Source organism: Polypterus senegalus, chromosome 9 (genome assembly GCF_016835505.1).
Source record: "Polypterus senegalus isolate Bchr_013 chromosome 9, ASM1683550v1, whole genome shotgun sequence".
Lineage (NCBI taxonomy): Eukaryota > Metazoa > Chordata > Cladistia > Polypteriformes > Polypteridae > Polypterus > Polypterus senegalus.
This window is the reverse complement of record NC_053162.1, coordinates 166958730-166981339: the sequence shown is the minus strand read 5'-3', so window position 1 is coordinate 166981339 and position 22610 is coordinate 166958730. Positions and strand designations below refer to the sequence as shown.

At 40.9% G+C, this 22610-nt stretch overlaps 2 protein-coding genes across 2 annotated transcripts in view; one reads left to right on the top strand and one right to left on the bottom strand.

Annotated features, from left to right (window-relative positions):
- Window positions 1–9862, top strand: part of jam3a (junctional adhesion molecule 3a) — a 111100-nt gene extending 101238 nt beyond the window's left edge. The window contains exons 2-9 of the mRNA XM_039764159.1: window positions 1827–1892; window positions 3184–3297; window positions 3389–3541; window positions 4102–4304; window positions 5970–6069; window positions 6340–6469; window positions 8053–8107; window positions 8195–9862. Of these exons, the coding sequence (XP_039620093.1) occupies window positions 1827–1892; window positions 3184–3297; window positions 3389–3541; window positions 4102–4304; window positions 5970–6069; window positions 6340–6469; window positions 8053–8107; window positions 8195–8230 (857 nt within the window). The 3' untranslated portion in view covers window positions 8231–9862. The remainder of the gene's footprint in view (window positions 1–1826; window positions 1893–3183; window positions 3298–3388; window positions 3542–4101; window positions 4305–5969; window positions 6070–6339; window positions 6470–8052; window positions 8108–8194) is intronic.
- A 323-nt stretch (window positions 9863–10185) lies between these two features.
- Window positions 10186–22610, bottom strand: part of ncapd3 (non-SMC condensin II complex, subunit D3) — a 33901-nt gene continuing 21476 nt past the window's right edge. The window contains exons 21-35 of the mRNA XM_039764158.1: window positions 22454–22568; window positions 20974–21081; window positions 20206–20444; window positions 17815–17894; window positions 16724–16861; window positions 16489–16622; window positions 16197–16396; window positions 15807–15917; window positions 13001–13207; window positions 12490–12650; window positions 12279–12415; window positions 12069–12137; window positions 11843–11923; window positions 10819–10882; window positions 10186–10627 (exon numbers count right to left, since the gene is read on the bottom strand). Coding sequence (XP_039620092.1) covers window positions 10528–10627; window positions 10819–10882; window positions 11843–11923; window positions 12069–12137; window positions 12279–12415; window positions 12490–12650; window positions 13001–13207; window positions 15807–15917; window positions 16197–16396; window positions 16489–16622; window positions 16724–16861; window positions 17815–17894; window positions 20206–20444; window positions 20974–21081; window positions 22454–22568 — 1944 coding nt within the window. The 3' untranslated portion in view covers window positions 10186–10527. The remainder of the gene's footprint in view (window positions 10628–10818; window positions 10883–11842; window positions 11924–12068; window positions 12138–12278; window positions 12416–12489; window positions 12651–13000; window positions 13208–15806; window positions 15918–16196; window positions 16397–16488; window positions 16623–16723; window positions 16862–17814; window positions 17895–20205; window positions 20445–20973; window positions 21082–22453; window positions 22569–22610) is intronic.

Sequence of the window (22610 nt, the reverse complement as noted above, 5' to 3'; positions counted from 1 at the left end):
ATTTTTGATCATTTGTGGGTAGTGACATTATCGTAAATGACATGAACACATTAGTGTGGGCGGAGATCATTTTCATTTAAGAACTTATTAGTCTGGAACTTCTAGTGGGGTGAGCTTACAATAAGCATTTAGTGACGCATTTTAGTGTACCACTTGTTAAAATAGCAACTCAAGGATACCACAGGTAAAGTAAAGTAAAGTAAAGGCACAGCCCCAATGTACCCATACTGGCACCAGCCACAAGATTCACTCCATTACTGCCAGTCTAGTGCTCTTGCTGTCTTGTCCTGTATACGATGTGAGGCATCCTTATTCGGAGTTGTTTATGCCATCATTCAAATAGTGTTTTTAATACTAAAACCTCAGCTCAAGCTGCTGCCCTCGCGATCCGACCCCGGATAAGCGGAAGTGGATGGATGGATGGATTAATACTAACATTTACATTTTTGTTAGTATAAAGACATTTATCATATTTCTGTTCCCTGTTGATTTTCAGACTAAAGTCTTTAGGAGCTAAATGTTCCAAAGGTAATCCTGGCCTGGCTGACTGAGAGAGGCTTTAGGGAGCTTTAGTCGACTTAAGACACACTGGCTGGCAGGAAGTCCCCCAGATCGCCCCCTGCTGTTCATTTTTTTTTTTTACATTCTTAACAATAACTAAGAAAGGAAAACTGAAGTTGAAAAGCCTGTGACTTACATGGATGATGTGGCACAGAATGCTTTATAAGTAAAGTAGCGTGGGGGCCGTTAAACATTAGGCAGGAGAATCCCACTTCTCTATTCAAAAGAGAAGTGCGCACCAATGCATTTTTCATAATGGCTACATGGATGAAACATGGAGTGTGCTTCGTTCAGAAATCACTTAAATGTGGAAACACCGTGGCCTCTTGTTGTTTTGGCCTCGATGGCTACCTCGGTCTTCTAGGACTGGTCAGATAACTAAATTGAGAGCCCAGAGCTCCATTTTGTGTTCTATTGGCTAGGCAGATGAGAGGAGCAGCAGTGCACCCAGGGAACGGTCGACTTGGACTCGACTTGGGGGCTTTCAGAGCATAGCAGGGTTATCTTGTACAAGCTGTGCAAGTCCATGCTGTAAAAAGCCTGGGGTCCTAGAAACTGTTGAAATCGTCGGCAAAATGTAGAGATGTCCGGTAATTGAAAGGAACAACTGTGGGCATCTCTCTCCTAGGAGGATTCGTTTTCCCGAAGTGCTTGCCTCGCTTGTGTATTAGAAGAGGGAGGAAAACTAAAAGGGATAACGTTTTCCTGATGTTAGCGACTTCGTCTTTCTTCTGAGGTTTCATTTTGCCGACTTGCTCGCCTCGCTTGTGTATTAGCGGCAGAAGGAAAAGTAAAAGGGATAACGTTTCGCCGATGTTAGTGGCTAAGCGACTTTGTCTTTCATCTGAGGATTCGTTTTGCCGATGTGCTTGGCTCGCTTGTGTTATTAGCGGCTGAGCGAGTTTTCTGTTTCCTTGGAGGTGGAGCCCTTACCCCCGACTCCACCCCTCACTTCCGGGCCAGACAGACAGATAGTCACGCACTTCCATGCGTAGACGTTATATATTATATATACTGTATATATATATATGGTAATGCCTTTTTTTTTGTTATTTCTTTGACTCTCTTCCCCCCCCCTTTTATTTATAGTCAGTTTAATCCAACTGGGTGGGCTCTGCCCATTTGTAGCCTCAAACATTTAAACGAGTGTTGAGATGTGTGATCTTGCATGTTGATTGCTATCTGCCCCCAGGAAGCTCCAGAGGCCCACCCACCCTCACTTGATCTGAGGCGTCACCAACTTCTCTCTTTTTACTCTTTTTCAGGCTTCAGGTGTCACGCGGTGGAGTTGGACTCAAACAACCGGAACCCCATGGTCAACGAGTTTCAGAGTGAGTAGCACATTTCCCTAAAGACCATCTCAGGATACAAATTTGCATGAAATGGCTCTCCAGTGACACATGACCTCAACTGCATTGCCCCACTGCCAACAGCGCAAAACTGAGGCTCATGCGTTCTAATTAAACTGGAAGAGGGAAAGCTAAAGAAGACAGCTGAAGGGTCAGAAAAGACACCATGTTATATATAAACATCTACACGTGGAACTGTGTATGTGCCTGTCTGTCCGGCCTGGTAGGGAGAGGTGGAGTCTGGGTAAGGGCTCCACCGCCGAGGAAATAGAAAACTCACGTAACCGCTAATACAGAAGCGAGACCAGCACATCAGCAAAACAAAACCTCAGAAGAAAGACAAAGATGCTTAGCCGCTAACATCGGCAAAATGGTATCCCTTTTACTTTTCCTTCCACTGCTAATGCAAGTGAGGTGACAACGTCAGCAAAACGAATCCTCCTAGGAGAGAGATGCCCAGAGTAGTTCCTTTCAATTACCAGACATCTCTCCATTTCAGCTTTTTTCCCTGATGATTTCAATAGTTTTTAGGACCCTGGGCTCTTCACAGCACAGGCTGGCACAGCTAGTATAGCATAAGGAATAACTGCATCTGGATATCACATTGTCCAGGCACTTGTTGGGCAGTCAGCTGGCATTGGTCCACCAGACTTGGGAGCATCCTTAGCTAGCTGCACTTAAGGAGAACTCCTTCAGCCCAACAGCCGGTCAGTTTTCTAACTGTGAAGGTGCCCCTCGCGTATCGGCAGTCTGCGTCATGCTTGCCTCTTCCATTAAAGTCCCCCTCCACCACCAAATAATTCTGAGTAACTGCACTATTTGTCTCATTCGAACTTCAACTAACTCTTCTCCCTGAAACAGCAAAACTCAAATTCAGCACCTTCGAATTACAGTGCAGCTTCCTTCGACACAAAATGACTTCTCCTTCAGCTCAGCTCCCCAAATGAAGGATGGGGGACCCCAGATTGATTTCCGGGTACTTCAGTTTACTCCCTTGGTGTGACGTGTGAAGGACGGGTTCTCTCTTTAGAGATTCTTCTTATCTTGAACCACAGGGATAGGCTGTCGCTCCCTAAACTCCTAAAATGAAAGTAGCAAGCAGAAATAAGGGGTTGACTGCAGCAGCACTCCCATGTTCCTCCATGTGTTTTTGTATAGCCTACTTTACTAAGCACTGACTCAGAGCACTTGCACCTTTTCCAACCACAGTGCATTACTGGTAAGGTGGTGTGTGTTCAGTTGGTCAGCCACCTCACTTCCCATTGTTTTCCAGGTGTCGAGTTATCCTGCATTATTAAGGCCACTTCCACACCCAGCCCCAGGATAGAGTGGAAGAAGACCAGCAAAGAGATCGTGACCTTTGTCTATTTCCAGAACAAGGTTTCAGGTTAGTAAAGAGTCAGGCTCTGCCAGTTGAGTGCTGGGATTCCTCACGGAGCTGCCATGTTGCTCATTTTTGTCTTGTATGTTTCTTTCAGGGCCTCTGGAAAACCGAGCAGTTTTGAGAGATCGGGCATCACTGTTCATCCAGAACACGACACGATCAGATTCGGGCTTGTACCGTTGTGAAGTCTCTGCTCCCTTGGACTCGAAGATGCTGGGAGAGGTGTTTATCGAGCTCACTGTCCAAGGTTGGTGCGCCAAACTACATGATGTTAACACTGCAGGCTGTTGCTGCTTGCTGAAAACTTTTCATCCATGGGCAGCGCCCTTCTCCGGTTAAATTAGACATCATGAGCAAGCGCTCTAATCACTGAGAAAGCAAGGGCGCTGCTGAGCCTGCATATTTTAATATCACATTGAAATCCGAGAGGGGGCCGGGTGGGGCCATTTTTTCCAGCTGGCAGAATTCAATTTGGGATGCCAGCCTTTTTTAGTACAAATCACAGGGAAGAGTCACTGCAGAAAAATCTGTTATAAATAGAGACCACGAAAATGGAGGCTAAGTGGTCATTTGTGCAAAGAGTCCCCTCAATTATTTATCTAGTGAGACGCCTGAAGATGTTGGCATCATCCTCTTTGTACGAACGTGCCTGTAAGTAAAGAGCAAGTGAATTATTCATCCATTGAGAAACTCACTTGTGTGTTGTGGGAAGTACGCATGGGCTTAATATGTTGGGAGCATTGCTGCTGTGGTCTAAGAGTGGCAAACATGTTGAGCTTTTCCTTTTTTTGTGTGTGTGTGTTGCAGTCAAGCCAGTTGCTCCCAGGTGCCATGTACCAAAATCTGTGCCAGTGGGAAAGTCTGCAGAGCTTCTGTGTGCTGAAAATGAAGGCTTTCCACCTCCCAAGTACCGTTGGTACCGGAATGGTGACCAGATCCCGGAGGACGCCAGAAGCAGCCACAAGTTTATCAATTCTTCATATGCAATGGATCTCAACGCAGGAACTCTGGTAAGGTGATGCCCAGGTGCATAACACGGGTAGGCCGATGATGCCCAGGTGAACAAACATCTATGTGAACGCATGGCAGAGAGTGGGCAGGCACTGGAGTGCTAGGTTAACACCTCACCATTTTAATTTATCATCATTATTATAATTTCATAAAAGTTTACAATTTAAAGTGCTCATTAGAGAATTTAGGAGACGTTAATAACAATAGCAAATGATAAATAATAGAAATCATGCATCAGCAGTTCAAATAATATAAATCACTCAGACAGAGGTTGAATTATGGTTTGTTTAGTTGACTTGATTGTATGGATTGTTGTTTTCTTCAAATAATACCAATAAAATCAATCTTATGTAAATCACAAGAAACAAAAGAATAAAAAATGTTTTGACCTGCTATTTGAATATAAGAGGTGAGACACAAAATATCCGGATTGGGGGAAAATTATATATATATATATATATATATAAAAAAATTTTCCCCAATCCGGATATTAATATATATATAGATGAATTGCAGCATTGTCACCTTCTATCTACTCCCCCTCTATACACGTCGTCCATTGACTGAAACAGTGCTGGAAGTCTTCTTGCTTGAGGCTCTTCAACAGGCTTGCCGTTTCTGTCTTCACTTCATCCACTGAAGAAAAATGTGTTCCCTTCAGGTCTCTTTTGATTTTTGAGAATCACAGGGAGCTAAATTGTGCGATTAGGGAGGATGATCGAGGACAGGAATGTTATTGTCAGGTAAAAGCTGTGTGTGTGGGAGCGTCATCTTGGTGAAAAAAACCTGGGAGTTGAACGTCTTCCACATTTTTTGGTCCTTCCTTGAAACGTTTGTGTCACTCAAAAACTTGTGTGCGAGACCAGCTGTTATCACCATACACTGTTTTTATTTCATAAGTTTCTGTGGCCGTTTTGTTCAATTTCACGAGAAATTTGATGTTGATTCGCCGTTCGATTTTTTTTTCACCCGACATTATAGCGGCAACTCGTGTAGCAATTGTTGGGCAAATACGGACTGGGCTCTTCACAGGATATACCCAGTCGGTCGGCGGTTTGAGACGGCGTGTAGGAGGGGATATAGTTCTATGACTCACGTTCGGCTGACCTCCAGACAGTTTTCCAAGAAAGCCCCAAGCCCAGTCCGGTTATTTTTGTGTCTCGCCTCGTAAGCACATAGCTTGCCTCCTTAATATTTTTACAGATACACCTCAAGCACTGCCATGAAGTTGCTTCTAAAGGGAAAAGGTAACCAGTGTAGCTTAGCCAGCAGAGGAGTCGTATGATCTCCATTTTTAGGTTTAGTTCAGAGTCATGCTGCCGATTTTTGCACTTGCTAGAAGTCAAGCAAAACGACCCTTTTATTGGCCAACTAAAACGATTACAATATGCAAGCTTTCGAAAAAACTCAGGCCCCTTGTTCATTAAATCATGCCTGAAGAAGGGGTCCGAGTTGCCTTGAAAGTTTGCATAGTGTAATCTTTTTAGTTAGCTAATAAAAGGTGTAATTTTGTTCGACTTCTCCCTACATTCATAATGGCTAACACGGTACAACACCCTAGTACCACTAGCTATAAGATATTAAAACAGTGGACAAAGCCTACTGAGGCGGTCCCTGCTGCTAACCAATGTCATTTTCTCTGTTTCTTTCTCTCTCTTGCGCAGAAATTCCACTCCGTAAAGAAGGTGGATGCTGGAGAGTATTTCTGTGTGGCACAAAACCCAGCCGGCACAGCTAGGTGTGGCTCACAAAAGATGGAAGTTTGTAAGTGTGTTAGTTCTAAAATAAACCCATTAATGCTGACCTCTACTGGTTGGTTGTGGAAGCTGCAAATTTGGAGGAGTGCTGAGCAATGGAAATGAGGAATTTGGGAAAAGTGTTTTGCTACTGGGTGAACTTTTAAATTTTTAACCAACATGTGAAGCATCTTTAGTTTGAGACAGAGTGGCTTCCTTCATCAGCTTACACGTACTGTGCACTTCTTATCCTGTAATATTTGTCTCCATCCTTAACTCTAGTTTACACTTTGCCTAGATGACATTGATATTGTTGGGATCATCATCGGAGTCCTGGTGGTTGTGATCGTCCTGGTGTCCATAACAGTTGGCATCTGTTGTGCATATAAAAGGGGCTACTTTGTGAGCAAGAAGCAGGCAAGCAGCAAGTGAGTATCAAGTGCAAGAAAACAAAGGCTCAGGTGCTGCACTAGCAGTAGGCCTGCAGAATTGTTTGAGTGGCCGTTTACTCACATATGGCCACCTGGTTATCAAGGGCTTATGGGAGTGAAGTGGAAAGACAAAAATCAATCCACTATGAACCGTCGTCCAGTTTTTTTTTTTTAAATACACAGTGTATACAGTCCATATTGTGGTCACTACAGGCCATCATCGACCCTGAACCTTAGACACAGTTGTTCAGCAAACAGTGTCTTTGGATTAAAATACTTTGTACAGGCTGCTTCTTTTCCAAACCATGCAATATGATTCTTCTCTTACACGCCTCCCAAGTGAGCTTTGACCAATGCCACTTTAGACTTGGACTCTAATTAGGAAGGTGGGAACTGCTCCCTTTTAACCCAGACCTGGTAGTACTCCTGGCACATCAGCACCGTATCAAGAAAACACTTTGCCCTGACAGGTGAGCCTGCCCCCAGTGACTTCCTGTAGCCGCACTCAAGGACCCCAGCAGTGCTGCCCACCAGAACTACAACTTCCATGCAGGGTTGTGGATGTTGTAACACAAGCTATACCAGAGGAATACTGCCACCCATTGTATTGGGAGAACACTTGGCTCCGTAAGGCAGTCCTGTCCTCCCAGCCGGGAACAGTCTCACTGACCAACCCCACTCGAGATTGCCAGTCCGCATTCATCCTTTACAGTATATACATGCGCTCAGAAACCACACTAAGATTATTGGGTCACTCAGGAAAATAAATTAAAAGTTTTCTGGGGTATCGATCCTTAGATGCATCACTATTCTCTCTTGCATGACTGGGCATCGGTGCGCAAAACTCCATAATCTGACTTTTATATGAGCTGCTGAGTGAACTGGAAAACAAACAATTCAAAAATACAGGTACAGTATGAACAAAATGATAAATAATGCAATGCATCATCAGTGCATTGGACTTTACATTTTTTTGTCTGTTGTTCCTAAAGCTTATTTTGACAACATTGAGTGTAAAACAGGAGTCAATGCTGGGCCCACTGAATGGGTTACTCACACACACTCAGTCATATGCTGGGCTATAACAGTTCTAGTTAAACAGCCTGCATGTGCTTGTGTGTCTCCCCCCAAACCACCCCCACTACATTGCAGACACTGGGTAAGCAACATGTGAACTCCACACACAGAGCAGCCCGACAACAGATTCCAATTTCAGGATTCAAGTGGGGCAGCAGCACCGACCACTGTGCCACCATGCTGCCCAGTTTAAAAATAAAGGTTTTGTATTTTAATGTTTGACTGGAACCATCCAACAGTTTTGGTCTTTCAGCTCTTTCAATAACAGCACCTTTACCATAAAAGCACATTTTAAAATCGCTACCCTGTCTGTGCAATGCAAATTCAACAAGAGGTCACATTTAGGATGGTTTTATATAGTGCCTTTCACGCTGTGATTTCATGTATCATTTTTTTCTTTTTTTGGTCAATGGAGTTCAAAGTGCTATTTCTAGCATCTGGTATTCCACTAAGGTGGTGTTGTGCTTCATAAAATCTAACAGGGGCTTTTTGGTTTATTGCAGTTACAAGCCCCCCACAAAAGGAGACGGTGTGGATTTTGTCCGTGGTGATGAGGAGGTAAGCGTGAGGTTTTCAATAACCAACTCCCTCAATATTCTGAGCTTTATGTCAACTGTATAAAATTGTGCTTTATTCCTGTTCCAGGGAGATTTCAGACACAAGTCATCATTTGTTATTTGACCGGTCTGGAAATGAATCAGGAGTGAGAGGAGAGAACTTCTAAAGAGGCCAAAATTACTCCTCGCTGAACTTTGTTGGCTACACTGCGTTGCAAGTGAGCCGCTGTAAGAGGCGATTTCTTGAAGACCTGAGTTTGCCAAAGGTGAAAAGTTCTTGTGATAAGCAGCCATCCTGTGCCAAGATCACCAGACAATCCACAACTCCCCACCACCCCCACCCCCGTCTTCTCTAACCTCACCACCCACCCCAGTATCTCTGAAGGCCATTTGTAAAATAGTTCACAAAATTCTGTGAAATAATTTGAGGTCCCGATTATTGACTTCAGTCCCCAGGGGAACATTTTGGGCCAGAAGGGGCTAACTTGTGTATTATGAATTTCATATAGCGAACTCCTTTGTGAGCACCACAATGGAAATAATTTATAGGACGTTTTGTCGTACAATTTAAAGTAGAATCGAGCAGTGTAATGAATTGAAGACAAAAGGAATACATGAAGTGAAACTGTCAAGATATGAATAGTAAAAAGAAAAGATGGATTTAAACCAAAAACTCTTTCTACCACTACCAACCAAGTATCAAATGAATTATTTTGAAGTAGCTTTTACTATGCCTAGCAACAAAGTTTTACTTTTCTAATATGTGTACAGCATACTAACACACTAGAGGCCATTTTTGTAAAATGTCAAATGCAGGGTAGTTTGGCCACCAAAGTTGCACTTGTTGAACTCAGACTGCTGTTCTTTGTGCATGAGGCGCCACTGCTGTCCACGCCAGCCTTCAGCAAGCATATCAGACATCTCACCACTTGTTTAATGACTGTCGGGGCACATGAAGGAGGCCACGTGGAGATGAGTCAGTGCTTACATTTTTTTATATATAAATATTCAATATCCGCATTCTGTTTTCAGAATATGAAAACGTTTGTCTACTTTTAAGAACAAACATACCCCTTGCCTATTCTTAGGACTGCTACTTTTCTTCCTCATGCAATTGTCGTAAAATTAGTATTAATATTGAAGATACAGGTTTTGGAACGCGGGTGACTGAGATCAAGTCACCTTCTCCTCTTACAAAGCGACTGCTTGCATCAGTTCAGTTTCAGAGTTACCTGCCATTCAAGTGGCCCTAAAAGAACAACCTTGGTGCCTTTTTTCTCTCTGCCCGACTTTAAAGGCTAAGACAAGCTTTTAACAAAGGGCGGTCCGGTTATTAGTGGAGGTGCCAGGGTGCAATGCTGACTTGCACGGCCTTGTCCATTTGCTATAACTCGCCACCTAAGCTCAGCAGGCCTGTAAAAGCAGTGTAGCACTGACCAAATCCACAGGAGGAGTTCATACTGTGACATACACTGTACTTAATGATCACCCATCTTTTGAGGTGATACTACATTATTTTAAATTAAAAGAACAAATTATGTGTTAACGTTAGATCTAGGAATGCATCTTGGTATTTTGTTTTCCACCCTGATACATATCTACCACAATTTACTTTGTATAAAGCCTGCCGTTTTCAGGTAGATTTTTATTTTTTAGCCTAGATTGTAAAAAGTTTTCAACTTTTTGATAGAATAAGTATTTACTTTTATAAGACATTAGTGCCTAAATAAAAATATATACAGAAAAAAAAAAAAAATAGCAGCAATTATGTACTAGGGGCCAAATTAAAAAAAATATTTTCACCTTTACTTTACAAAGATCACAGCCAGTCACTCAGCTGTCCATACAACACCGCTGCCACTGCACAAAGCCTTAACTTGAGACACCCACCTTCCTTCCTACCAGTCACCCACAGCTCCTTTTGTTCTCATGTCGGAAAGCCTTGCATTAATTTTTCACTTCACAGATCCTCATCTAATGCTATATGAATGTCATTGGGAGATGACTTAGCAGTATTATTATGTTTAATTTATTCAAGTCTTTTTACTTTGACAACGAAGATGTTATGGTGTGATCAATTTTCAGATTTCTTTTTATTCTTGGATTATTTGCAAAAAGAAACCCTTGTATAAACAGTGTGAATTCAAAAAGAAATTTCTATGTTTGTGAATAAAAAAGAAAAATTTTCACTTGTAATGTTTTTATTATTATTATTCTGAGAAAGTAGTTATAGTCAAAATAATTTACAAACAGGCTTACTAACATGCAGAATGGCAGGTGTGCGAAGAGAGGTTGGCCAGGTTTCCAAAAAAACTGTAAGGTGCTTTAAAGGCTTGCCAGCTGTGATTATTTAGACAGAATATTCAATACAACATGAAAGGCTTGCATATACAGAAAAGAAAAACTAAAAATACTTGGATTTCAGTTTGTTGGCCTTAAAGGAGTTTTCTTTCTTGTGCTTCTGGTCAGCTGCCTTTGAGGTAATGGCGATTCAATGTTCCACTGCTGTGGCCGTGGGGACCTGCAAGGACAGAGGAGCCACATGTTACAAGTGTGAAGCATTGCCAATATCACGAGACATAAGAGCCTTTCAGCCATCAAATCAGCTGTGGATAGCACCACATTGCAATCTCTAGAAGTAACGTTCATATGCCTTAATGTCATTCAACTAAAAAAATAAAAAGAGAGAGTAAACAAAGCCATTGAACTTACGGTTTGTCGGGTGACTGCAGACAGAGAATTTCTTTTTTGCTTTTCTCTGAACTTTGCCCATCTCCTAAATAAGAAGACAAGATTAGTAAAAGGGAAGTGTGTGGGAGGATAGTCGTAAGTTTAAACAGATTGATAGAAACTATTAATCCTGAAGGAAATTACAGGGTTATAGCAGAAGACAAAACACAAATACAGATCATTCTTATTATATATTTAAGTATAATAAAGTGTATATGTTCACTAAGCGTAAAGTGATTTGCACATGCATATCAGTTACAATTTCACAGTCCGCTGTTGTCAGTCACTAGCACAGTAAAACGCACATAGCATCATTAAGATGTCTGCTAGACCAATTCAGCACACTGGGATCACCACCACCTTAGCCATTTGGGGAGTCATTTATAGATCCTGTTGGGTCAGCTCAGGTAGAACTCCTTGGAGCAATGCACATGTGTCGGTCTAGAACTGAATGTGCTCCTCTGTTTAGCCAGGACGTCACAGAGAAGACGAGAGTCACTGTGCAGGTCAGTAAGCAGCCTCCTGAGTGACTTCTTGTTCTACCACTTCCTCCAGTGAGTCCAGCATGACTCCCAAGACTGAACCTGCCTTTTTAATCATTTTGTTAGCATCAGCTGCACTAAAGTCATTTCTTCAGCACTTTCCATTACATATTGGTAGAAGACATGCACCAAACGACCTCATACCTCCTCAGAAAATAGAGACGACTCTCATCATTCTTGGATGCAGCCTCTGTGGTGGGACACCAACCAAGTCGTTCAGATAGACCCCAATGTATTTACAGTATATGTCCCCACCACCTCACCGTCAATAAGAACTAATGAAAAGGCAGTCTTGACCCTCCTGAAATCTGATTATTTCCTTTGCCCGTTTTCTGATGTTAAGCTGCAGGTGGTTCAGTTTGTACCATTCAACAAAACATGTAACATTTTAATACATGAGAATAGCACTTTGAAGTGATCCCCTGACCTTTCTGGTCATCATACTATCTCTGAAAACCACTCACCATGTACTGACGACTTTGAAAATGACTTTGAACTACAGATGTAACTCACTCCCACTCCAAACGTCACATTATTAATTGTTGCTGTAAGAAAGATAAAGATGATACTGTAAGGTCGGGGCAGCAGCATGCAGGTTTCTAAATTTGTAAAATACTGCAGATCTGCCAAGTCACTACTGCCACCTAGTGGTTAAAGTGGAAAATGCCCAAACCTTGCATGCACACTTACATTCTGGGGTACTGATCGCCCTCATGTGAACAGATGACTGGCTGCTTGCAGACTGGTCCTGCAGGGATCCTGAAAGGAGACCAGAGGGGGATTTATTAGAAGGTAGCCCTTGAAGTTAAGGGGTGAGCTTGTATGAGATTCTTTTGCACAGAGGTTTGCTTAGCAGCTTTTCGGACTCTACTTCGGTTTTCTTTATATATCTTTTCATACCTGCTTCATTTACATCTGGGTTTTCTTTGTAAGGAATGTGGCCACCTGCACCAATGCTTTGGCTCCTTTGTTTTTTAATACTTTCTGTCATCTTCCTAGCTGAATTCAAGATGGCATCTGTGCTCAGTGACTTTGGCCTATGGAGGAAAAACTTTGCCGATTTATTTAAGTACATAAACAGAAACTATATTTTAAAATATGCCATACCCACCTGGCCCGAGACAACAGAGCCGTGACCCGCAGTGGCTGTGGTAAGGCACGGGGAAGGGTATGTGGGGATTTGTTCTCAAGCTGCTGAACCAAGCTCCTGGAGTCTGGCGTTACGCAGACATCCCTGGGCACCAATACAGCTGGTGAATCCTGAACTGGAGGCTAAAAATAAAAAAAATACCAACAATGAACTTCTAGCCCAAAAGATACACTACATCATAATGCCATGGTCACAACAATTTAAGTGTCAGAGAATCAGAGTGGAACCTGGATCAGGATAAAAAGAGAAATAAAATTCCAAAATGTCTTTATGTATTAGATTTATAAACAAATCAATGTAGTCTACTGGCTAAATTAAAGAAAAACATGGAAAACCACATTAGTTCAAGGAGAAAATCTAGAAAATGTATTCTGAATGAAGAATGGCCATTCTCATGGCTCTGATGAAAAGATGGCATGATGTGTTGTTCTAGCAGGTCTTTACTCTCACCCCATACTCTTCCCAGTCTTACCAGAGGGGTTTTGGGAATGGCAGCTGCAGTACCAGCAGTAGCATCCGCGTCTGGCTCTGGTGCGGAAGCCATGTTTTCTTCTTCCTGCTGTCTCTCCTTCTCCAGCTGCTCCTCGTACTTCTTCATGTCATACTCCAGCTCAGCTGCCAGTTGCTTGTCTGCTGTGAAAAAGTCTTGGATCTCATTTCGGTAATCCTGCATCATCTCCTTTAATTAAAGAGGAAGAGAGCAAATCAGGCAGGCACGATTGACCATCTTGTCCATGACATAATGCTACCCCCCCCTAGATGGATTAGCCATCTCTAGGACACACTGTATCTAAGTTAGCCTCTCATTTAATATAAAGAGACATCTAGAAAGCTTCCAGTATTTTGAGGACAAGCCGATCTTGATGTAAATTAGAAATATCAACATAGAGAGTGGTTCTATTTAATACAGGAGCTCTGAAATGAACAATCATATACAACATCCCCAAGAGATGACCACTCAGAACAGCAGCAGCAGTGAGCAAACTGGACAGGGTAAGGCAAAGACATCTGGGAGATCTGGCTGTGGGTCTTGCTTTGTTCAGATCATAAACAAACAAAACACCAAATGTATTCACTCAATCCTCTAAAGAACTTTGTACTTCTAGAATTACAGCAGCACCACAACCACCACCACCACCAATGGCGACCACTTCCTCTGGCATCTTCAGAAGAAATGGCGACAACTAAATGCGAAGAGGAGCTACCAAGATGAGGCTAGGAACTCATCCTCTCTGGGCTCTGATAAAATGAGGCTGTTCAAAAGGATCTCGCATCTAAGGTTTAGGGCAGTTCCTGGAATTCGGCCATTTATTTCCCCTTTAACTCCAAGACTGACCTAATTTGTGACATGACTGCTGAATATTTCTATCAAGCCATACGGATTGGGAGTCTCTGTATATTAAGAAAACAGAAAAAAAAAAATGTCCTGTGTAAACTAAGTGAGATGAGACAGACTGAAAAGCCACTGTTAGTTAAACAATGTGTAGTTGTGCTTAATACCAAATCATTTAACAGAAATATCAAATTCTTTTCAGCTTCTTAAACTTTGACATCGGCAGTTTTTATAAATGGGAAGATTAAGAGCATCTAACAGTCAGTGGGCAACAGTGATGAAGCTGGCAGAGCTAGTGTTTTCCAAGTTAAGCTCAAATCACAGCCCACATTTTAGGCCATCAACCCCAATAAAACAGACCAAAATGCCTCTAGGATGAGAGTTGACAACATGCTGCATGTTGGTCGGACAAGCACATAAGAATTTCATGATACCCTTTAGTAGTAATAGCAGCAGCAGATGTAGTGGTATTGTCACGTGTACAGAGTCATGTTGGCTCGATATAAAAATATAGAATCTGGTACCAATACAAACCTTTGGATGTCGGTACCAGTACCAAAACAATACCAAAGCCAATAATGGAGAGCTCAACCTCGGAGTTTCAAGATCACTGATATGTGCATATCATAACATGGAGCAGAGCCAGATGTAGGGCTATTTCCCTCTTGAAGTTTTAAGTGCATGATTATGCTATTTTTGTTTTGAAGATATGGATGAACATGTACAGGGTGCCACATGATGCTGGCACGCAAACTTTAACTTCCAATACCAAAATTACCATAAGGCTGGAAAAGTACCGATTTAAAAATTGGGTCGGTACTCGTATTTCGGTACTTCAAGGATATCATGCAACACTACTATAGAGTACAGGGAAATTTTTACTTGCACATCCTGTGATTAGCATTATTATATTTTACAACAACACTAATAAGTGGTTAGATGAGCATTGTGGTGTTTGGATATACAACTTTTTCAAATGCTGCGGATATTTTATATTCCACATAACACAGGGTCTCACCCTAGACACAGAGAGAGTTAGACCAATACCAATAAAATGCTGTGCTGGGCACTGTGCCCCTGTTGAAAATATGTCATCAAATATTAGATATTGATAGTGGTTGAAGACAAACATTTACAATAAAAAAGGAAATCAAGAAGGTTCAAATAATTTCATGACACTGCAAGTGTGTGTGTATACATACATATTAAATATTTTATCTTCTATATAATAAACTAAGGTATGTGTGTTCAGTCCCCCAGAACAATCTGATTGGTCGGTTTGGCTTTGGTGATGCAACAAAAAAGTTAATGTGAGACATACGAGGATGGAAAAAACGAAAAGTGTAAAATGGGACAGGTGGTGAGAAAGGTTGGGAGCATGCGCCAATTACACTGCATTGCGACACCCACAACATGGCGAACCACCCGGGTTGAGATCCAAGTGCTGCAACGGGTGACACCTCAGCACCACGCTGGCAGATGTGCCAATCCTGCAAGTTCGAGGACCTGCTTGCTGGGCTGGATGCAGATTCACGTCATACCCGGGACAGAGCCACCACAGGTTAAGGGCCTTGCTCAGGGGCCCAACCGAGCAGTGTCACTTCTGCTGTTTATGGGATTTGAACCAGCAACCTACTGGAGCAGATCCCTAGCCTCAGAGCCACTACTCCGCCAGAAAGGTACCTTGAAAATAATGACAAGAGTCCGAGAAGCAGACTTTACAGGAATTAACTTGAGAAGGAGGATGCCAGTGAAGAAAGGTTCACACACACACAGGAAAGGGGCTGAAAATACACATAGAATATGGGAAAGACAGCAAATATATTTCTTTTAAATTATTGTATTACCATGGCTAGTATACTGTATGTTGCCTCTTCTCATCCCAATGGTCAGGTTCTAGTGTTAATAAAAGATACTTTAAATATAAAACTTCCTTATTTCTTACCCGCAGATAGCTCATGAGGTCTCGTAGAGCTGGAATCCGTTTCTCCTCCAGCATGCCTTTCAACACAATAATAATGGGAATAACATTCTCAATGAAATTCTTCTTCTGAACCTGCAATTTAATGCAAAAATGTGAAAAACCTGACACTGTGCAGCTCAAGACTACCTTAAATTTAACTGCACTCTATTTTAGGCATTTGAAACATTCAAGTAATTGGTTTATCCACAGAGAGGTGTTACTGATGTGCATCTAACGAATACGATCTACAAGAAAACTAATAGCTTCCTAAGCCTTATTTGTGTAAAGGTTGGGTTATTTTAAGCTTGAGAAATCTTTCCCTACATAGATAAGAGGCAGAGTGGCCGAGAAATGTGGACTGTGTTTACTAACGTGTGAAATGAGCTTCTTCTGGGCTACTTCCATAACAGCATTAGCCATTGCCATCTCATCGTCATCCCCTTGGCCGTCTTCCCCTGGCTTGGACCTCATCACAGACAGTTTAATCTCTTTCGAGCCAAGAACCTCAAATGTGTCTGACAGCAGGTCACCGCCTTCGGAGTCCAGTGGAAGAAGACCATCCACAAAACAAGCTGCCAATAGAAGAGGCAGAAAATGACATACAACACCTCACACACTGCAGAAAAGAAGTCTCCTGCCCCACTGTCTGCACGTTCATGTTTACCAAGGACGTTGTGGCAGATTTTGGAGGTGATGCTAAACCTTTGTTCATCAGTGAAGTGCTCCAGCAGGAACTTGTAAATCTTCATGCGCCTCTCTTTGTTTTTGGCTCCTTGCAAAGAAAACATGGTCTTCTCTCTGTTAACAAATAAATATAAATAATAAAAAATAAGAAATAAACTTTGTTACATAGAGAAGAATGGAAGAGCAGTGACTAGATACTTCCTTATCACCCGCACCTCTGTGTCTGCTTGAATTTATTGTACTTGTCATGTTTTTCATAATTATTGAAATGGAAAATGCACTCAATGAAGTGCTGTGAGAACATAATGGGGTTCCTCTTCAGCAGAAGGTGGACTAAGCAAAACTCTCCAAGACTGAAATGAGACAAACAGGAAAACACTGAAAGCACATACTGACAAGATTGCTCCGAATCTGTTATTATTAAAGTTTTTCTGAGACATAGATTTCATCACAATACTGCTTAAATTGGATTTTTTTCTAACAGCCAAGTAAATATCAGAGGACAAATTTTCTGCTACGCTATGTAAATTAAAATTAATTGGACTCCCCCCAGTGTTGGCCCCTCTCATACTACTCAACAGTACTGTGTCTGTCATGGAAAACTTTAGGTTTCTGGGATCCATAATCTCCCAGGACCTGAAGTGGGCACAAAATATAGACACAATTATCAAAAAGGCACAGCAGAGGTTGTACGTCCTGCGTCAGCTCAGGAAGTTCAACCTGCCTCAGGCTCTTCCCATCCAATTTTACTCTGCAGTAATCCAGTCTGTTCTCTGCTCGTCCATCATAGTCTGGTTTGGTTCGGCCACAAAACAGGACAGAAACAGACTACAACAGACAGTCAGGACTGCAGAAAAAATCATTGGTGCTGATCTGCCCTCCATTCAGGTCCTATACAGATCTCGAGTCAGGAAACGGGCAGAAAACATCATTGCAGATCCATTACACCCTGGTCATAATCTTTTTCAATTACTTCCCTCTGGTAGGCGCTACAGAGCACTGTACGCCAAAACTACCAGACACATGAGCAGTTTCTTTCCACAGGCTATCACTTTTATGAACACTCAAGTTAATCTCACAGCATCAGAGAAAATATTTGTGCAATAAACCAGTCAATAACTATCATCCATTGTACTGAAATGGTGTGTATATAATCTATACACGCATACACATGCACAGAGAGCAAGGTAAAACCGAAGTCCAATTCCTTGTATGTGTATATATACTTGGCCAATAAAGCTGATTCTGAATCTCTTCAAAAACAAAGTCATTTAAATAATAATGAAACCGGAAACTGTACACATACCTGGCAATGCTGGGATCAGGGTCAACAAGCACACTGACAAACCGGAAGAATAATGAGCCTTTCCACTTGACAAACTCTTCCTGTTGAAAAAGCAGAAAATATTGGCATATTCAAAAATCTGCCATCATGCATACAGACTAATTAGAACAGCACAAAAATTATATACAGCTAGCACTAGGGGCATCACAAGAACCAGTCATTTTGGTATTAATTCGATATCAAAGTCCTGAAAAGATACCTGTACTAGATTTTTCACAGTATCATTATTACCAAGAAAGTACATACTGCACTCATACGTAACTGCAATTAGAAAAATAAACCCAGAAGGCACAATAATACATGATAAAAACTACACATAAAAATCACTCATTTTGGTGATGATACAGCACTGCATCAACTGCATGTCGAAAAGAAAACCAGCAAAAGTCATGTCTGGAAAAACCTTGTGTCTGTGCAGGAAAATTTGAAACCACAAGTGCAGAAATTGTACTTGGTAAAAAAAAAAAAAAGAAAACACACCAGCTCACATTATTGCTACTTTTATCCCATTATAGAATTAGTTCAGAAACCGTTTTGAGAGTGCCGTGAGAGCAAAATAACATTATAGATCAGAAGAGGTGTAATTGTTTAACTTGTATTGACACACATTTGTTAGAGGAAATAAGAAACTAACAACATTAAGCACATTTTAATACAGAGTCCAACACAGTACCAATAAATGAACAGAGGCTTTGTGTTCATTCTCCGATTGCATTAAGCACAACTAATGTCCAACAGTCCAAGCATTCATCCATTTTGTAACAGACATACACAGTTCAGGGTTGGTGTAGGTCCCACCTTGCACGCATCTACAATTACACATATAGGATTGTGGGATGTGGGAGGTCTGACAAGCCTAAGAACAGTTGCAAAAAGTAAACATCAAGGCAAGATTCAAATGAAGAGGCTGTTTGGCTTTCTATGCTGGCAATTGCTCAATTTGTTAATACCAAGATAAAACTTTACTGCTTCAAAGACAAGGCACATCAATTTGACATGTACTGCATTAAAAGAGATGCATAACTGCCAAAACGCGCAGTTAATAGGACAAAGGAAAGAGCATACTTTATTGCTAAATATGAAACTGGAAACAAAGAATTTGTGTTATTCGTTTGGCTTTAACATTCATTAGTATAATTAAAATGTGAAAGCACACAAGTCATATTTCAACCGCCAACAGCTGTTTTTAGTTCATTGAATTCTACACACAAGCAGCACTGGTGCCGATGCTCTTTTTAACATTAACAACTTTTAAATAACTTAAAAAAAAAAAAAAATCATACATACATACATAGTTAAGTCTGCAGATGATACTAAACTAGGTAAGAATGACGGACAAAGCAGAACCACATGAATCCTTAAATTGGTACCTGAAGAGCGCACAGGCTTTGGCAGATTTGCAGATGAAGAAATGTAAGGCAAGTAAATGTAATGTATTACACATAGGAAATCGAAATGTTAGATTTGAATACGCAATGAAATTGCACCTTATGAGTCGTACCCAACAGCCATAGTAGACTGCTCACAACCTATATGGTATCTATATCCAGACAGTGGACAGATGCCATTAAGAAGGTGGACAGAATGTTAGGTTACATAGTACAATGTGCAGAAGTACATGTCAAGGGAGGTTATGCTTAAGCAGAACAACACAGTAGTGATGTCTCATCTACCAAACCGCGTACAGCTTTGTTTTCTAAACTACAAAAATGAAGTAGCAGCGCTAGAGAAAGTCCAAAGAAGAATGAGTTGGTTCATTTCAGTTTAACAAAACAGAGATTAAAAGGCGACATGAATGAAGAGTACAAAAAAAAAATAAAACAGTGGTTCTAGGCTACCACTTTAAGGACAGTTTTTTTTACAACCACATAAGGACAAAGACGGAAACTTGTCAGGAGTAAATTTCACACAAAACTTTGGCAATTTATTCCATGGTAATTTATTCCAAGTGTCTGTGGTTCCCTGCATAAAGAAAAACTTTCTACCTAGTGTGGCAGAGAGTATGAGTTTAGGGACCTTCAAAACTCGTCTTGTTGTTACTTATGAGAAATTAAGCATACAGTATAGGACTGATAAGCCTTTATGAGTTGAATGGCCTTTTCACATTAATATTTTTCTAAAGTGCTGTTGTTCTCAAGTAAAATGGAAGATTTTAAATCTAGAAGGTCACTAAATTAACCCGGCTTCCAAGTTTCAGTTCCTCAAAACCCTCATTCTTTATTCACAGTATCATTAAAGTAAGCACCTTGTGCAAATAATCCCCCATTTATGAAAAGCAGAACCAGCAGACCTTTAATGTCAGGCAGAAAAAAAGCACCATGTGAGCAGAAAGACAAATAGACAAAGATATACCTGAAGAAGATTGGTGAGCATAATGAGGGTTTGCTTGCGGATGAAAGGATCATTGTCCTTCAGATTCACAGAAACGTTGGGTATATAGCGGTCAACCATAGTAGTGTAACGCACACACAGGTCACACATCACAATGATAACGTTATTACGGATGGGGATTTCCTCGCACACTTCCAGCTCACGAGCCAATGCCGGAATGCACTTCTTAGCAAGTTCTTCATGCTGTAAACAGAGCTTACCTGCAGCAAAATGGGCAACAGTTACATTTTTAAATGGTAACATGGGTGCACAGGTTATTCTAATCATCAAGCTTCTTGCTTTACACAGATCAAATTTTGGTTCAAATCCTTTAATTCTTCTTTGTCAAACCTGTAATATTATTGCTGCATGTTTCAATCCGTTCAATGGAAAAATGCTGCTTCATGAAGACAGCAGTGAAAGAGTGTACATTGCAGAGTGCTCCAGTAATCTTTTACATCTTTGTTTTTAACATTTTCACTATTAATATACCAGTGGTAGGGTAAATGTATCTTTCTTTATCAATGCACCACAAATAAAAGACTGGAAAGTATTCACAGGAACAAGCTAATCAGTCATCAATCGGCCTGCTAACAGCAAAGTAAACGGTTCAGCGTGGAAGACTTTTGTCTAAGCAGCTTTTGGAAGAAAGTGCAAGCCAGACTTTTCTTAGTAGACTCGCTCGGCTATAAATTTAGTAGTACTTTAATCCTACATCTAAAACCAAAAGAGCAGCTAAGCTATACAAACCCAATGTGATGAAAGCATGTGCCCTCACTGTAGTGGGCATAGAAGAAGTCTTGAATTGAGAAAGTGGCTGTGAGGCTGGTATACCCTCCTCTGTATCCACGGAGGCATCTGACCAAAACACAAGACAACTTTATCAACCTTAACACCACAATGAAGGCTTTCCCATAACACAGGAGAAGAAAAACTATAGAAATAAATAGGCAAAGAAGGGACTTAAACGTGATTAAAAATCCTTTGTTTTTTTAATATAATTATTAGTTAACTTAACTTTGTATTATAGACAGATTTAAAATAGCACCCATACTGTTCAGTAAGCATTTTTAGTTCTAGTTTTTAAAAACAACTGCACTAATTTTAACATTACCTCTATTGTTAAAGCATATCATAAAGTCCCAAATACCATATTTGCCCCCGACAACATTACAAAGAAAGAAAAGTACATAACATTACCTCCATTCATCATATACAAGTAAACTGGCAAAATGCAATAATCTGATTCACACTATAAGTAACTACAGCATCCCAAATAGGTGAATTGTACACAATAGGTGGATTATAAGACTAAACTAGTCCGATGCAAGTGTGGAATTATGAGCCATTGAGCCCTACAATTGATGGTTCCCCATTGAAGCCTAGCCTTAAGTTTCAACAAGTGCTCTAGGAATAGGTTCTGGCTCCCCCAAAACCCTCTGCTGGATTAACCAGGTGTAAAGATGTATGCATGGACAATGTTCATATAACCAGCATATCCACAGAACTGTGTGCTATGTGGAGTTGTACAACATTGCTAAACAGTATCAAATGAGATTTCAAATGTATATGGGGCATTGCAAACTGCTTTGCATGTCACTGGAGACTAAGGTAACATGTGTATTAATTCTTTCTAAGCTCTAATCTAAAGAATACTTCATTTGCAAACAAAGCTTAAATCGGTAGAGACAGAGGTTGGTGCTAGAAAAATGCAAAAGGAGATAACTAAAGGTTTTATCATTATCCTGGGACAAGCTGAATGGAGCTAAAAGAATGATAATGTATAGACTCAGAAAAGAACCGAGGACTGCTTGAAGGCTAGGTTGTCCAATGTGCACATTTTTACATCTATTATATCATCTCAGGATATACCGTCAATTGGAAATCTCACCAAGTGCTACCCCAATTCAGAATGTGGCCAAGACTACTTTTTAAAACATTTCTGGTCAGAAGGTTTTGTTCTGACACTCAAAATTCTTAAATACAGTATTAATTTAAAATGGTACTCATACAAAATAATTTTTACATTATAAATAAAATTTTACAGGATCCACAACAAGTAGTCAATGCCCAAAACTACAATGAAAAATAATGCAAACCATAAAACATGTCTCTGATAACAATCTCAACGCATACTGGATTCTGAGCAGTCTTAGATGGTCACAAAACAACAATACTATTATAAAAGATGAATGCTATCCACACAACAGTCATGCATCTCCTGTCTTACCAGCATCCAGATTGACATTAGATGCCAGGATTGATTGCACTAGGAGGAAAATACGCTTGTCTACTTTTGCAGGACACAGCAGTGCAGCTTCTCCCAAAGTGAACAAGTGGGTAACCTGCCAAAATAAAATAAACAAACCCAATGAGGATTCTTAGTC